Source organism: Lucilia sericata, unplaced genomic scaffold, assembly GCF_015586225.1.
Source record: "Lucilia sericata isolate MDLA Ls3-8-SP2 unplaced genomic scaffold, ASM1558622v1 Contig000603F_arrow, whole genome shotgun sequence".
In the NCBI taxonomy this organism is placed as follows: Eukaryota; Metazoa; Arthropoda; class Insecta; order Diptera; family Calliphoridae; genus Lucilia; species Lucilia sericata.
Window position 1 is genome coordinate 257,990 of NW_023994610.1, and position 15,865 is coordinate 273,854.

General features: G+C 28.2%; 1 protein-coding gene across 3 annotated transcripts in view; it reads right to left on the bottom strand.

Annotated features, from left to right (window-relative positions):
• LOC119606568 (cystinosin homolog) overlaps nt 1–15,554 on the bottom strand; it is a 25,222-nt gene extending 9,668 nt beyond the window's left edge. For 2 of the 3 annotated variants that reach the window (XM_037960124.1, XM_037960123.1), the window contains exons 1-4: nt 15,306–15,324; nt 523–647; nt 362–461; nt 123–305 (exon numbers count right to left, since the gene is read on the bottom strand). In XM_037960124.1, coding sequence (XP_037816052.1) covers nt 123–305; nt 362–461; nt 523–586 — 347 coding nt within the window. In that variant the 5' untranslated portion in view covers nt 587–647; nt 15,306–15,324. Of the gene's footprint in view, nt 1–122; nt 306–361; nt 462–522; nt 648–15,305 lie in introns of all 3 variants that reach the window. The other variant, XM_037960126.1, reaches the window with a different exon arrangement.
• Between the last annotated feature and the right edge of the window lie 311 nt (nt 15,555–15,865).

The window sequence follows — 15,865 nt, forward strand, 5'->3', positions numbered from 1 at the left end:
TCGTCTGAGATTTAGATTAGTCTATTTTATAGTCTGCATTATAGTGTAGTCTATAGTATCGACTATAGTTTAGTCTATTGTCTGAACTATACACTGTATTTTACTTTCTAAAAACTACTTACATCCATTCTTCATCGGGTTGACTATCGGCCGTAACTTCTAAATGTCCCGGTTTCAAACCAGTAACAACAATACTTTGATTTTGTGCACCATCAGCATTAAAATCAAACTGCGTTGGTTCTATTAATGCCAGATTGTCATGTTGTGGTTTAAGAATGACCGTAACATGCTGTTCCAAGGCATCACTATAAAATAGAAATAATTTTAAAATTATAAACAATAAAAATTAAATATCACATACTTAACATAAACATAAACAGTTTCAGAACTATTGATTAACACAGTGATATCATGTGTAGAAATAGACAATCCTTTAGGCGCCTGCGCCCATGTTTGTGTTACTGAAATGTTTAATTTGTTATTAATATTATATTATAATAATATATAATAATTACAACTTACATATTGTTAGTAATAATAAAGTAAAACTCAATTTTGTTTGAGTTGCCAAATTAGATATTTTCATCGTCAAAATTGAATATCATGGATAATGGCCAAGTAAAGGTATTTTAGGGAATAAATAAAATCTGTAATGAAAACATAACATGAAATGAAATAAGTAAAAATTATATATAACAAAACTTAAAAAAGTGTCCATCAGCTGCCGTAATAAATGTCTCTAATATTGATTGACTAGCCTAACCCTGGGCTGATTTTTTTATTAAGTTGTCTTAATAAGTATTTGCAAAGTCATTAAATGACACTCGTAATTACGATAAATCGAAATCTAATCTTGTTCCTTAAAGTACTGATAGTCTACTATAGTGTGATTGGATATGTCAGTGCGTGATTACTTTATCAAATTCTCCGAAAAAAATCCATAATTTGAAAGCCCATATAAATATTGTAAAATATAAACAAATAACAAATTAATACCAATCCATAATAAACTATTATTTTATTGCCCTACATTTACAATATCCAAAAGCAATAAATACTTTTAAATAAACTATAAAACTCATTTACCTTTTTTTCTTGTTCATTAAAAACCCCATTTAAAAATAAATAAACAAGTATTAACAAAAGTGAAATTAAGTGAAATTCTTTTCAGATTTTTAGCGATCGATTATTTTAAGTTTTATTATATTTTTTTTTTTTTTAAATTAACATTTATTATGTCATTAACCCCTTGAATACAAAATCATTTGTTTTTTTTTTTTTTAATTGAGTAACTTGAAATCAAAACAAATAACAAAGTCTTTGGCAAATGTTTTTTTTTATTTTAAATTTTGGGTTATTTTTAAAGTTTATGTAAACAAAATGGTTTCCGACTGCAATTGGAAAGTAAAATAAAGCGCATTAGGGCAAGGTTTGCCAAAAATACTTATATTGTAAGACAAATAAAAAAATGTTTGTTAAGTATTTTGATCGTATCAAGTAACTCCTTTCAATTTGGGTATATAATTAACGATCTACTATGGTTCGAAATTCTAATCTAACCGGTCAAAAATATTTGATGGCAGATAAAAATTGATTTGGAGCCTGCGTTAAAACACGTTTGGACATATTTTTGACGTTATCACAGACCTAATATACTTTTATTTATAAATCTTTATATCATCTAAAACCCCAAACCTTTGACTTTTAAATAAAGGTTTAACCTCTGTTATAGCTTCTTCCTTCTTAGAGATATCTTAACCTAAATCTTAAAACCGCCATAAATTGACAAAAACTGAATTATTTACTAATAGACTATAGTATGTTAGAAGAATCGTCTATAGTATGGTGTATAGAATAAACTATAATATGGTCTAAGAATAGATAATAGTATGGTCTATAGAATAGACTATAGTATGGTCTATTGAATACAGTCTGACCTATAGAATAAGCTATAATGTGGTCTAAATAAATACATCATGGTTAAAAATACATTATAGTATGTTCTATAGAATATACTATAGTATGGTCTAATAATAGACTATAGTATGGTATATATAATAGTATTATATTAGAATAGGTTAGGTTCTGCAGACTGTATACTACCACTAGTATAGCTTTACTTGGGTCCTTATAGATCCCTTTATAACGTCTGATATTAGAATAGACTATCGTAAAGTCTGTATGGTCTGGCCTATAGAATAGGCTATAGTGTGGTCTATTAAATCGACTATAGTATGGTATATGAATAGACCACAGTATGACCTATAGAATAGTCTATATTGTGGTCTATTAAATCGTCTATAGTATGGTCTAAGAATGGACAACAGTATGGTCTATGGAATAGACTAATGTATGGTATAAGAATAGACTATGGTATGCTCTAAAAATAGACCATAGTATGTTATAAGAATAGACTATAATATGGTGTATAGAATAGTCTATAGTGTGGTCTAACAATGGACTATAGCATGGTCTTTGAGTGGACTTTAGTATGATTTATAGAATAGACTACGGCCAGACTGTAGTAGTATAGAATGGGCTATAGTGTGATCTATTAAATCGCTTATAGTATGGTCTAAGAATGGACAATAAAATGGTCTATGGAATGGACTATTTTATGGTCTAAGAATAGACTATAGTATGTTCTAAAAATAGACTATAGTATGTTATAAGAATAGACTATAGTATGGCCTATAGAATAGGCTGTAGTATGATTTAAGAATAGACTATAGCATGGTCTATGAATAGACTATAGTATAGTCTATAGAATAGACTACAGTCTGGCCTAGGCTATAGTGTGGTCTATTGAATAGACTATAATATGGTCTTAGAATGGATTATAGTATGATCTATATAATAAACTTTAGCCTGGCCTATAGAATAGACTATAGTCTGGCCTATGAAATAGTCTAGCCTATAGTGTAGACAATATTTGCCTCTGAATTTAAAATTCGAACCATTACTAATTTTCGACTTGTTTAGGTCATCGTCGGTGGTAATGTTTTTATCATGTTTTTCTGCACTTTTTAGAAAACCTGATAAAATTTTTTAGATTATCTTTGAAATATAAACCAGAACTCCTCTACTGAGCCTAATTAATATCCTAAATAAATTTAAATTACAAAGTAATTGTAATTTTAACAAACACTCGTGTAAAATATATAATTATAAAATTGTATTGCATACAGAAAATATAAACATATTGCATCATTTAGCAGAGAAATTCCCCCAATAAACTTGATTTATTTCTACTTAAAAAAAAAAACAATTAAATTTACAGAGAATTTTAAAAAGCAAATTCAAACAAATAAGTTTTAATTATATAGAAATATATGTATATAATCGTTATTTACCCATAAAGAGTAAAATCAATGTAAATCCCATCACATTAAAAACAAGTATTTTTTTTAAAAAACATAAAATTTTATGTAAAATATTGATATAACAAACACAAATAACAAAATACAATAATAGTCTGTTTTTCCACAAAGTAAATGTTAATTGAATTTCATGTTACTGACCCCAGCCAATGTTTTGTCCGTCGTCAGTCTGCTGAGCCAATAATACCTACAAAGTACTTATAATACAAGTACCCAGTACTACTGACTATGCAAATTATATTGTTACTCTTCTTTTAATTTTGCTGTTTTTCTGGCTGACACCAATCTCTGGGTGTTGAGTCGTTTTTTTTTTATTTTATTTACAGTTTTTTTTTTTTTAATACTACTAGCAGTTGATATTATTTAAAATAATTACCGAAGCAATATATAAATAAAAACTAAAGAAAAAACGTCATCATAGCCGCAATCACGTTTCATGAAACAGCTTGTTTTGTTGTTTTAAAACATGGAACGTGATTTAAATATTTTCCAATCACAACTTCATTAAATCCATTAAATAGTTTAGTGATAATAAATTGAGTTTTTTTTAATTGAATTTTTTATCAATAATAAAAATAAACAACAAATTTATGATGTGTTAAATTAGGCTTTATGATGAGCTACAAAATTATATGATCATTCTATAAATTTCAGAATAGATAACGAATTTTTAATGATTTAAACGTGTCTACACTACAAAAATTGTCGGCACACGAATCCTATTTACCCAGACTATATTATAGACTACAGAATTAATAACAGTCTGGATTATAGAATAGACCATAGTCTGATCCATAGAATATACTATTGTCAGGTTTATAGATTATAGTACTATCGGTCTTTGGAATAGACTATAGTCTGATCTATACATATGTTTTCAGATTAGACTATAGAATAACCTATAGTCTTGTTTATAAAATAGACTATAGTCTGTTCTAAAGAATAGTCTATAGTCTGTTCTATCTGGTCTGGTCTGTAGAATAGACTATAGTCTATATTATAAAATAGTCTGAACCATAGAATATAATATAGCATGCTCTATAGACGAGACTAGACGGGTCTATGGAATATACTGTAGTTCGGTCTATAGAATAGACTATAGTCTCGTTTATAGAATAGACCATATAATAAACCCTAGTCTAGTTTATAGAAAACACTATAGTTTGGTTTTAAATCAATTTTGAGATCAGTATATTGATATCAATTGATTATAGTTAAGGTCCTGTCACAGAATCCCTTGTTCTACGTAGTTAGTACAAAAACCAAACCTAATCTTATAAGACAATAGAAATTGGAAGCCAGTATTAAGCTTTAACATAGTGTAGGGTATTTTCTATAAAATTTTAATATAATACTAACGACCCATTTTCAATTAAAATGTAAAATTAAACCACCAGACTATCAGACTGACAGTTCTTGGTGTTTCCTTATGCATTTATAAATCAAAAGCAATTGATCATAAATATGTGGTGTTAACAGAACAATTGAATATTCAATTTATTTTAAATTTTACTTGGCATATGGTAATATACATGCATATATATATATATATTAGCATTAAATGCTTCAGTTCACTTTAATTCACTCCATTGATTTGTGTTAAATATTTTGTCTGAAATTTCAAATTGTTTTGATTAATTGTAATTTATTTATATGTTTGAATTAATTTGTGTGCAAAATATGTCATATAATTTGTACGGCTCATGACACGTCGTTTTTTTTTTTTCTCTTTAATTTCTAGTATATTTTTTAATCTACTCATAAATTAAAACAATTATCTTTAATATATAAACTAAGTAAATCAAACATGATGTTAATGCCTCGGCGAGATCATCTTTATGTGTCATCTGTTGTTTGCAAATTTTAAATATTTTTTTTTATTTTTACTGTTGGAAAATCCCTAAATATTGGGAAAATTTTATTATGTACTTGGCACTGTTGAAATCGGTATCTTTTTAATTTTATTAAGATTTCCATACAAATGTTGCAATCTGCGATTGTCGTGTAAAACCCCTGACTATAAACTAACTAGACTATAGACTACTTTATAGACTACACTAAAAGTTATACTATAGACTAGACTATAGATTGGACTATATTCTAGCTTATAGACTAGACTATGGATTAGACCATAGACTACACTATAGACTGAACTCTAGACTAGTCTATAGACTAGTGTATAGAACTAGGCTTTTGACTAGAATATAGACTAGACTCTAGACCAGACTATAAACTAGACTATAGACTAGACTATAGACTGGACTATAGACTAGACTAGACTAGTCTATAGACTGGACTATAGACTAGACTATAGACTAGACTATAGACTAGACTATAGACTAGACTATAGACAGGCCTATAGAATAGACTACAGACTAAACTATAGACTAGATTATAGACTAGACTATAGACTAGACTATAGACTAGACTATAGACTAGACTATAGACTAGACTATACACTAGACTATAGACTAGACTATAGACAAGATTATAGACTAGACTATAGACTAGACTATAGACTAGACTATAGACTAGACTATAGACTAGACTATAGACTAGACTATAGATTAGACTATACACTAGACTATAGACTAGACTATAGACTAGACTATACACTAGACTATAGACTAGACTATAGACTAGACTATAGACTAGACTATAGACTAGACTATAGACTAGACTATAGGCTAGAGTATAGACTAGACTATAGACTAGACTATACACTAGACTATACTATAGACTAGACTAGACTAGATACTAGACTATAGACTAGACTAGAGACTAGACTATAGACTAGACTATAGACTAGACTATAGACTAGACTATAGACTATAGACTAGACTATAGACTAGACTATAGACTAGACTATAGACTAGACTATAGACTAGACTATAGACTAGACTAGACTATAGACTAGACTATAGACTAGACTAGACTAGACTAGACTAGACTATACCAGACCAGACCAGACTATAGACTAGACTAGACTATAGACTAGACTATAAACTAGAATATAGACTAGATTATAGACTAGACTATAGACTAGACTATAGACTAGACTATAGACTAGACTATAGACTAGACTATAGACTAGACTATTGACTAGACTATAGACTAGACTATAGACTAGACTATAGATAGACTATAGACTAGACTATAGACTAGACTATAGACTAGACTATAGACTAGACTATAGACTAGACTATAGACTAGACTATAGACTAGACTATAGACTAGACTATAGACTAGACTATAGACTAGACTATAGACTAGACTATAGACTAGACTATAGACTAGACTATAGACTAGACTATAGACTAGACTATAGACTAGACTATAGACTAGGACTATAGACTAGACTATAGACTAGACTATAGACTAGACTATAGACTAGACTATAGACTAGACTATAGACTAGACTATAGACTAGACTATAGACTAGACTATAGACTAGACTATAGACTAGACTATAGACTAGACTATAGACTAGACTATAGACTAGACTATAGACTAGACTATAGACTAGACCTATAGACTAGACTATAGACTAGACTATAGACTAGACCATAGACTAGACTATAGACTAGACTATAGACTAGACTATAGACTAGACTATAGACTAGACTATAGACTAGACTATAGACTAGACTATAGACTAGGACTATAGACTAGACTATAGACTAGACTATAGACTAGACTATAGACTAGACTATAGACTAGACTATAGACTAGACTATAGACTAGACTATGACTAGACTATAGACTAGACTATAGCTAGACTATAGACTAGACTATAGACTAGACTATAGACTAGACTATAGACTAGACTATAGACCAGACTATAGACTAGACTATAGACTAGACTATAGACTAGACTATAGACTAGACTATAGACTAGACTATAGACTAGACTATAGACTAGACTATAGACTAGACTATAGACTAGACTATAGACTAGACTATAGACTAGACTATAGACTAGACTATAGACAAGACTATAGACTAGACTATAGACTAGACTATAGACTAGACTATAGACTAGACTATAGACTAGACTATAGACTAGACTATAGACTAGACTATAGACTAGACTATAGACTAGACTATAGACTAGACTATAGACTAGACTATAGACTAGACTAGACTAGACTAGACTAGACTAGACTAGACTAGACTAGACTAGACTAGACTATAGACTAGACAATAGACTAGACTATAGACTAGACTATAGACTATAGACTAGACTAGACTAGACTAGACTAGACTAGACTAGACTAGACTAGACTAGACTATAGACTAGACTAGACTAGACTAGACTATAGACTAGACTATAGACTAGAATATAGAGTAGACTATAGACTAGACTATAGACTAGACTAAAGACTAGACTATAGACTAGACTACAGACTAGACAATAGACTAGACTAGACTCTAGACTAGACTATAGACTAGACTATAGACTAGACTATAGACTAGACTATAGACTAGACTATAGACTAGACTATAGACTAGACTATAGACTAGACTGTAGACTAGACTATAAACTAGACTAGATCACAGTTTAGACTAACGTATAGAGTATTTTGATTTTAATAAATTGCTATAAACCAATATTTGTTTTAACCAAAAAACAATTGAAAAAAGTGTCAAATGTCATACAATTAAGTAATATTCCCATTATCAGCCTGATTTTGGGATTTTTCCTTTAAAATATTTGCAAACAAAAAATTAACACATTTTAATATTTTCAAGGTCTTAACAAATGCAAATGTTTATTTTTTCAAAATCTGACAATGAAAATGTATTCATTGTCAATAACATTTTTGTAGTATATATACGATATAATGTACGATTTAGTTTTAATTAAAAGCATTACAGTTAAAATTAAAAACATGAACATTTTTTTGTTAAATCAAGTCAATATTGGTGACAGTGTATAAATTATTACTATAAATGAAAAAATGCAATAAATAGTTATGTGTTACATTTTAACAAGGTTTTTGTAAAGCGAACATATTTAGGAATTAAATGATTATATTTAAAGTTTAGTGAGCAGCAGTATTTACAGGACTAGTTTTCTTTTCACTGAAATATGTATGTATAAGAGAATATCGCTAATAACCAAGTAATATTTATATTAAAAGTGAAAAATTGTTCAATTAAATCGTTTTCCCATAAACTAAATTTATTTAAAGATTTCATAATTTGCATGCAATAAAAATTATCAGCTTCACGTAATTTATTAATAATATTTATACTTGTTTTCTTGTACTTACTTACAATTACATCTTATCATAATTTTACGTGCGTAACACCAATATTAATTTTTATATAAAATTTAACATAGTCGCGCAAAATTTCTTGTTGGAAACAGATGAAATGTAACGATAAATTTTGAATATAAACAAATATATTATTATTCAATTAATTGACATGTATACTTTTGATTCTTGATGATGTTAATATTTATTATTATTATTAACGTTAAATCCTTGTAAAGATGAAAATTGAAAAGATTTCCTATAAGAAAGAAGTGGCAATAAACCGGTTTATTAAGGGCACTGACCGATTCTAGTCCTAACACATTGAAAAGTAATGAGTTACAAAGCTAAAAAAAGCTTTCACAACTTCTTTATTAGCATTATTGTATGTTGACATTGGAATCAAGTACCTACCATGCTCGCTTACAAATAACTACTTAAATAAGCCATGAAATAAAATGTATAAATAAGAAAAACTCCAAATAAAGTTCTTACATATCTGATTGTACATATGTACAAGAGTACTTAAAAGTAATGCAACTAGTATGTAGTAGTCATTAAAAAGTAAGTAGTTATGTGAGTTTTTGCTTGAATGAATTCGAGATATAACCAAAAATAATGTAGAAAATATAACTTTTAGCTGGTTTTTTCCATACTACAAGCATTTAGGCAGAGAAATAGTTTAGTTTAAAAATTAATTAAATTAAAAAATGTTTCAACTCACATGTTGAACTTCACGAACGTTATCAGTAATTAAGCAATAATGTGAACTTTTTTTTTAAATGAAAAAATGAAAAAAGAGTACATTCGTGTTGATAAAATTTATGAAACAATTTATTAATTGTAAAATAATTATTGCACAGACGAATAAAAACAAAAAGTTCTTGTTAGTTTTTTTATAATTTTAAAATAAATAATAAGGGTATTCATGTAATAGGCGTATAAATTGATCTAAAACGGGAAACTTTTGGCAATTTATTTAAACGAATAAGTATTTGACAAAAGTCTAATTTAATGACAGTTTTTTGATATCAAAAATCTCATCAGATTTCTTTACATTATTTTATAGACCTCTCAGTGAACATCCAGTAGGTGTCCAGTAGATCCCCTTTTACATATGGGCAATTCCATGAAAAGGTAAACCACGACTGAAAAAATAAAACCCTTATAACTTCTGCATTTTTGAAGATAATTCAACAAAATTTGGTATATGATCTTTTGTAGGACCAAAGATGAAGACTGTTGAACATTTTTGAAATCGGTCTATTTTTACACCTCGCCGCCATACAAACGGAACCAAAAATATTCCAATTCTGTTAATTATAATGTTATTATAATGTTAATGTTTATAAGCCTAAACCTTTATGCCGATTTTTATAACGATTGGACCTCATTTGACCCTAGTTCCATTCAAAGTTTAATTTCAGAAAAACACTTAAACGTCCGTAACTCACCTCTAATCACTAGTATTATGATAAATTGGCACAAATAAGTTTTATATGAATTAAAATCACACCCTTATTTTATGAGGATCGGTCCATATTTGACCCTAGTCGCCATATAACTCGAGTTTTTTATTTTTATCTATAAATTTCTTAAACATGTATATATGTCGGCCATGTCCGACTGTACTTTCCTACTCCTTTTGATTTGTTGAAATGTGTGTATGCATATATTTCCAAAATATATATTTTATAACCTAAAAAAAAATCAGGAGAAAAATCTGTCACTTACGATGTGTCACGTACGATATTTAATATGTTCATTATAAAATTATATTAAGTTCTTTTTTTTATTTAAAAATTATGGATTTCTAATGAAAAATATGTCCCATAGGGTAAGAAATTAAAACAAGAAAGATACACCCACAGAAATTCGCAGAATTTTCGTAAATAGTTACATGTACTTTAAAACACTTCCGTTTTTTGTCACGTATGATATCTCCATATTTTAATCCATATTTTGGAAAACAAGGTTCCGAATTGGGATGATTCCTTTTGCAAATATAGTATTCTTTAAATGGAACAGAATGACAAAATTGACTAGTTTCCTATTAGTTTTTTAAACAAGAAAGATTTAAAGCTTTTTAAGGATAATCTAAGAATCTGCTTCCCGAGTCGTTGGAAGTATGGACCAGTTCTACTTTTAACACTTTCCTAGAGGAACAGAATTGATAATATGAATAATTCGAATACTTTGAATGGTTCGCTAGGGCTGGCTATCGGTTCTAGTTCTATCAGATTAAATGAAAGAGACCTGCTAGTTTAACAAGGGGGACTTCCTCGTAACAGTCAATTGTTATTGTTAAGGTATTCGCTGACACCACTCGAGTGGTGTCAGTGCACTCTGAACAAAGCTACTTAATAATAAACTTGTTGTATTGAAATACTCTTAATAGCGAAATCCCTAATTCATAAATTTATGCCAGTATCAAAAGCTTTAGATACTATTTATATAAATTAAATTAATTTAAACTTGAAACTAAAATGACAGTTAATTATAAACATTATATATTACAAAAAAAATACTTAATAGTAATTAAATATTTTTAAATAAAATGATTGACCATCAAGCTAAATTTCTAAAAAAATGGTTTTACAAACCTTTATTACAATTTATATTTAATATACATAATATATATATTTATAGAAGAAACGTAAAAAAATATCTTTTGAATCCAGTCTAACAAATTCTGACTGTGCTGTGATTTCGAAATAAGTACGTTTGCCATGACATTAATATTTTTTTTTTTTTGGTACAAAAAATACTACATTTAAAACAAAGAAAGTAATGACAAAAATTTTAATGTACAAATTTTTCTTATCGCACTGATTTTATTGTTTAATCACAATAATTTGATAAACATCTTATTGTTTTTATATTTTAAATTCGGGTTCAATGGTTATTTTGGGACCACTCACAAACAACAAGGTAAGAGTGCTTATATTAGGCTATGCCGAATTTTATATACCCACCATCAAAGTGTATGTTTGTAAATTAAAGTTAATTGCGAAGATGGTCCTATATATGGAGCCTTTAAAAATTTAATAAGGGCTTGACTCAATTGTAGACCGACCTCTACAGAATTTATAATAGTGAATAATGTTTTCCAAAGAGTAATTTTTAGTTTAATTTAATTTTGATAATGGTATTTAAAAGACAATTATGAGTATAAGGGGACCTCATATAGGGCGTAGAGCCAATTATGGTCCGAAGTCCACCTTATATTGGTTGCATAAAACAACATTGAGCAAAATTTTTAAGACGATTGCTGTATAATTAAACTAATTTATGACCCTTTAAACATTATATCGAGTATGTATATATGGAGGCTAGTCGAAATTATGGACCGATATTCTCTACCATACAAACCTTATCAGTAGAGAATATTGTGCAAAAATCGTGTTTTCAACAGACACACGGACGGACATAGATAATCGTAGAATTTAATTAGAACCCAGAATATATTTATATGTATACATACTTTTGTGGGTCTTCAAGCAATAGTTGTAAAATTTTAAAGCACTAAGTTTCTACTGATGTCGATTATTGATTTGATTTTTATGAATATATCAGCTCTCAGGGGTTTTACATCATTCATTAAGGTTTCCCTTTATTGAACTATATATTTTATTAAAAAAAATGTTAAAGAGAGAAATACTCTACAAAATTAACTTTATACTTTTTTTTAGAACGTTACGATGTTTTAAAAGTTATATCCCTAATTTCTTTATTTAAAAATAGTTGATTCCAATTATCACTTTTATTTAATATTATACTCTACACCACTATAGTGAGAAGGGTATTATGTTTTTGTACTGGTGTTTGTAACGCACAAAAATATTGGTCCCACAGTCATCTTAAATTATATCAATCAGCTTAGAATCACTTTCTGAGTAGATAAAGCCGTGTGGTTATATTGTTATATTGGGACCACTCACAAACAACAAGTAAGAGTGCTTTTATTAGGCTATGCCGAATTTTATATACCCACCATTAAAGCGTATGTTGTATGGTCCTATATATGGAGCCTTAAAAATTTAATAAGGGCTTGACTCAATTATAGACCGACCTCTACAGAATTTATAATAGTGAATAATGTTTTCCAAAGAATAATTTTTAGTTTAATTTAATTTTAATAATGGTATTAAAAAGACAATTATGAGTATGAGGGGACCTCATATGGGGCGTATAGCCAATTATGGTCCGAATTCCACCTTATATTGGTTGCATAAAACAACATTGAGCAAAATTTTAAGACAATTGCTGTATAATTAACTAATTTATGACCCTTTAAACATTATATCGAGTATATATGGAGGCTAGTCGAAATTATGGACCGATATTGCTCATATTCAATACCATACAAACTTTATCAGTAGAAAATATTTGTGCAAAAATCGTGTTTTCAACTGACAACGGACGACGAACATAGATAAATCGTAGAATTTAATTAGAAACCAGAATATATTTATATGTATATATTTTGTGGGTCTTTGAGCAATGGTAGTAAAATTTTAAAGCACTAAGTTTCTACTGCTGACGATTATTGATTTGATTTTTATGAATATATCAGCTCTCAGGGGTTTTACATCATTCATTAAGGTTTCCCTTTATTGAACTATATATTTTATTAAAAAAAATGTTAAAGAGAGAAATACTCTACAAAATTAACTTTATACTTTTTTTAGAACGTTACGATGTTTTAAAAGTTATATCCCTAATTTCTTTATTTAAAAATAGTTGATTCCAATTATCACTTTTTATTTAATATTATACTCTACACCACTATAGTGAGAAGGGTATTATGTTTTTGTACTGGTGTTTGTAACGCACAAAATATTGGTCCCACAGTCATCTTAAATTATATCAATCAGCTTAGAATCACTTTCTGAGTAGATAAAGCCGTGTCTGCCCCTCAGTCTATACGTCCGTCTATCCTTCTAAATCTATAATCGAACTACAATTCTCAATTTTTAAGATAACTCGACGAATGTTGGTGAACATATCATTTTTAATTTTGGTAGCCCTGGTCCACCCGGATAAGGATTTAAAGCTCATAATTATGTTAAAAACATATTGTGTCTACAAAAATCAGCATAAATAAATTGTTTATAAACATAAATCCAAAATTATATGATGATTAGCCCATATTTGACCGTAGCCCCCCTATAAATCCTTTTTCGAATAATCAGATTTTCATTTAAAATAGCTTAATTTTGTCGGAATTAAGATAAAATTCAACTTATTTAAAGGTTTTATTATAAAAAAAATCACATTTTAAATATAACATGACTGTTGTAGAATATCTCATGGTCGGCAATGTCCGACTAAACTTTCTTACTTGTCATTCTTATAAAATTTATTGTTGACAGTTTCTATTGTAGTTTGTAACTTGAAAAGATCTAAAATAGTTCGCAACACTATAAATAATCAATAATCGGAAGTTCTTAAAGAAACGTCATAATATTTAAGAATAACCTTATGTTGGCCATTCGTTATTAAAGATTACTTTTCTAGGGAAAAGGGCAGCCACTCACAACTAAAACCTTAAAACAAGGCGTATCTGTTTTAATGACAGCTGTCATTTTAAGGACAAGTTAAGTCACTTAAGAAACAAAATTTTATTAAAATTAATTTAATTTAAAAAAATCTTTTAAAATAGAAAAAATTTTAACATTTGGATCGATTTAGAAACAGGTTATCTTTTCATAAGTGACTGCACTTGTTTTGACACGATCCTCAAAGCAAAGGAATTAACACAAAACTAGTCGGTACTTAATGACGTCGTTCCCACGACAATTGGATCTTCGCTCCGGAACGACCCGAGTCATACCCGGCCAAAGATTGTCAACCCAGCGACAGCTGTATCAACCGAAACCGGAACCGGTTCTTGTTAAAACACTTTTAAAATGACAAAATCCGATCTTGGCCCTTTATTTGGATATTAAAAGACATTACAAGCTTTAGAAAATGTCCAATCTTTAAAATTATTTAAAAAATTTGTAACTTCGAAATTATATTTTTAATGAAACCTCATGATTTACAGATAAACTTTTCTAAAAGCATTAAATTTCTATAAGAAACCTCATAGTTGCCAAATTTCATACTATTCGGCATATAGGAATTGGTTTTTTAATGAACTGAAAATGTCCAGTTATTTAAGTAATTAAAAACTATTTTTTGAACTGAAAATGTTCAGTTATTTAATTAATTTAAAACATTTTTTTAATTTTACTGTTTTAGTTTATTTTTAATTTAAAGAACTTCTTTAATAACGAACGCTTGTCTCTATCAAAAGAGTGTTAAGGTCGAATTATATATTTGCAAGACCAGTTTTATTTTAATTTAAAAAACAAATTTTTTTTTATTTACTTCAAAAATAATATTAAATTTCACTTAAATTTTGTATAAATTATTTATGAATAAAATTTGTATAAAAAATTGCACACGTTGCTAAATTGCCTTTTAAAAATTGTTTAATTATATGGATTTCTTGTTTTTTATTTAAATTAAAAAAGTAAAAACATATTTATAACAATTTTGTTTTTATAAAATTTCAACGGTTATATACGCAAGTTTAAATAGATTAGGTTTCAATTATTGGATTTTTTTTTTATAAAAAACAAAAACAGTTGACACATTTTGTTTTTAAAATATCTACCTTTTTTTAAAGAATTTTATTTATTAAGATTATTTTTAGTCTTTATTTTTTTTTTGCCAAACAAATAATTAACTTCTATTTAATATGTTTATAACACATAAAAAGGTTTAATTAACAAAATAAAAAGTTAAACAAAAGAACACAAATAAAAAATTGCTAATTAAAATTGTGCCGTTATTTTTGAAATACAAGTTTTAGACGAACGAACGGTTTGACGTACTCGAAATGACTGAATATTGAATGGAGTCTAAAGGCAAAATAAACCTTTTTTTTCTTCTTTATCGTTTCTCTATAGTTCATATATGACTGCAGACGACGACTGACTACTGACTGACTCTAGCAAAGAGTATGTTACTACTGAATGACTGGCATGAATGAATGACTGAACCATGTTGACAGAATGATGATTGTGTGTTAAATGAATTACTTAAACTGAGAATAAATGTGTGAGTTTAATTTTTAATTTCTTATAGTTATTCTCATTTAATGAGTACGATTTTTTATTAAAAAGTCTTCCAGTAATTTTGCCGGTCTCCAATTGTTAAGATTTGCGATTTAAA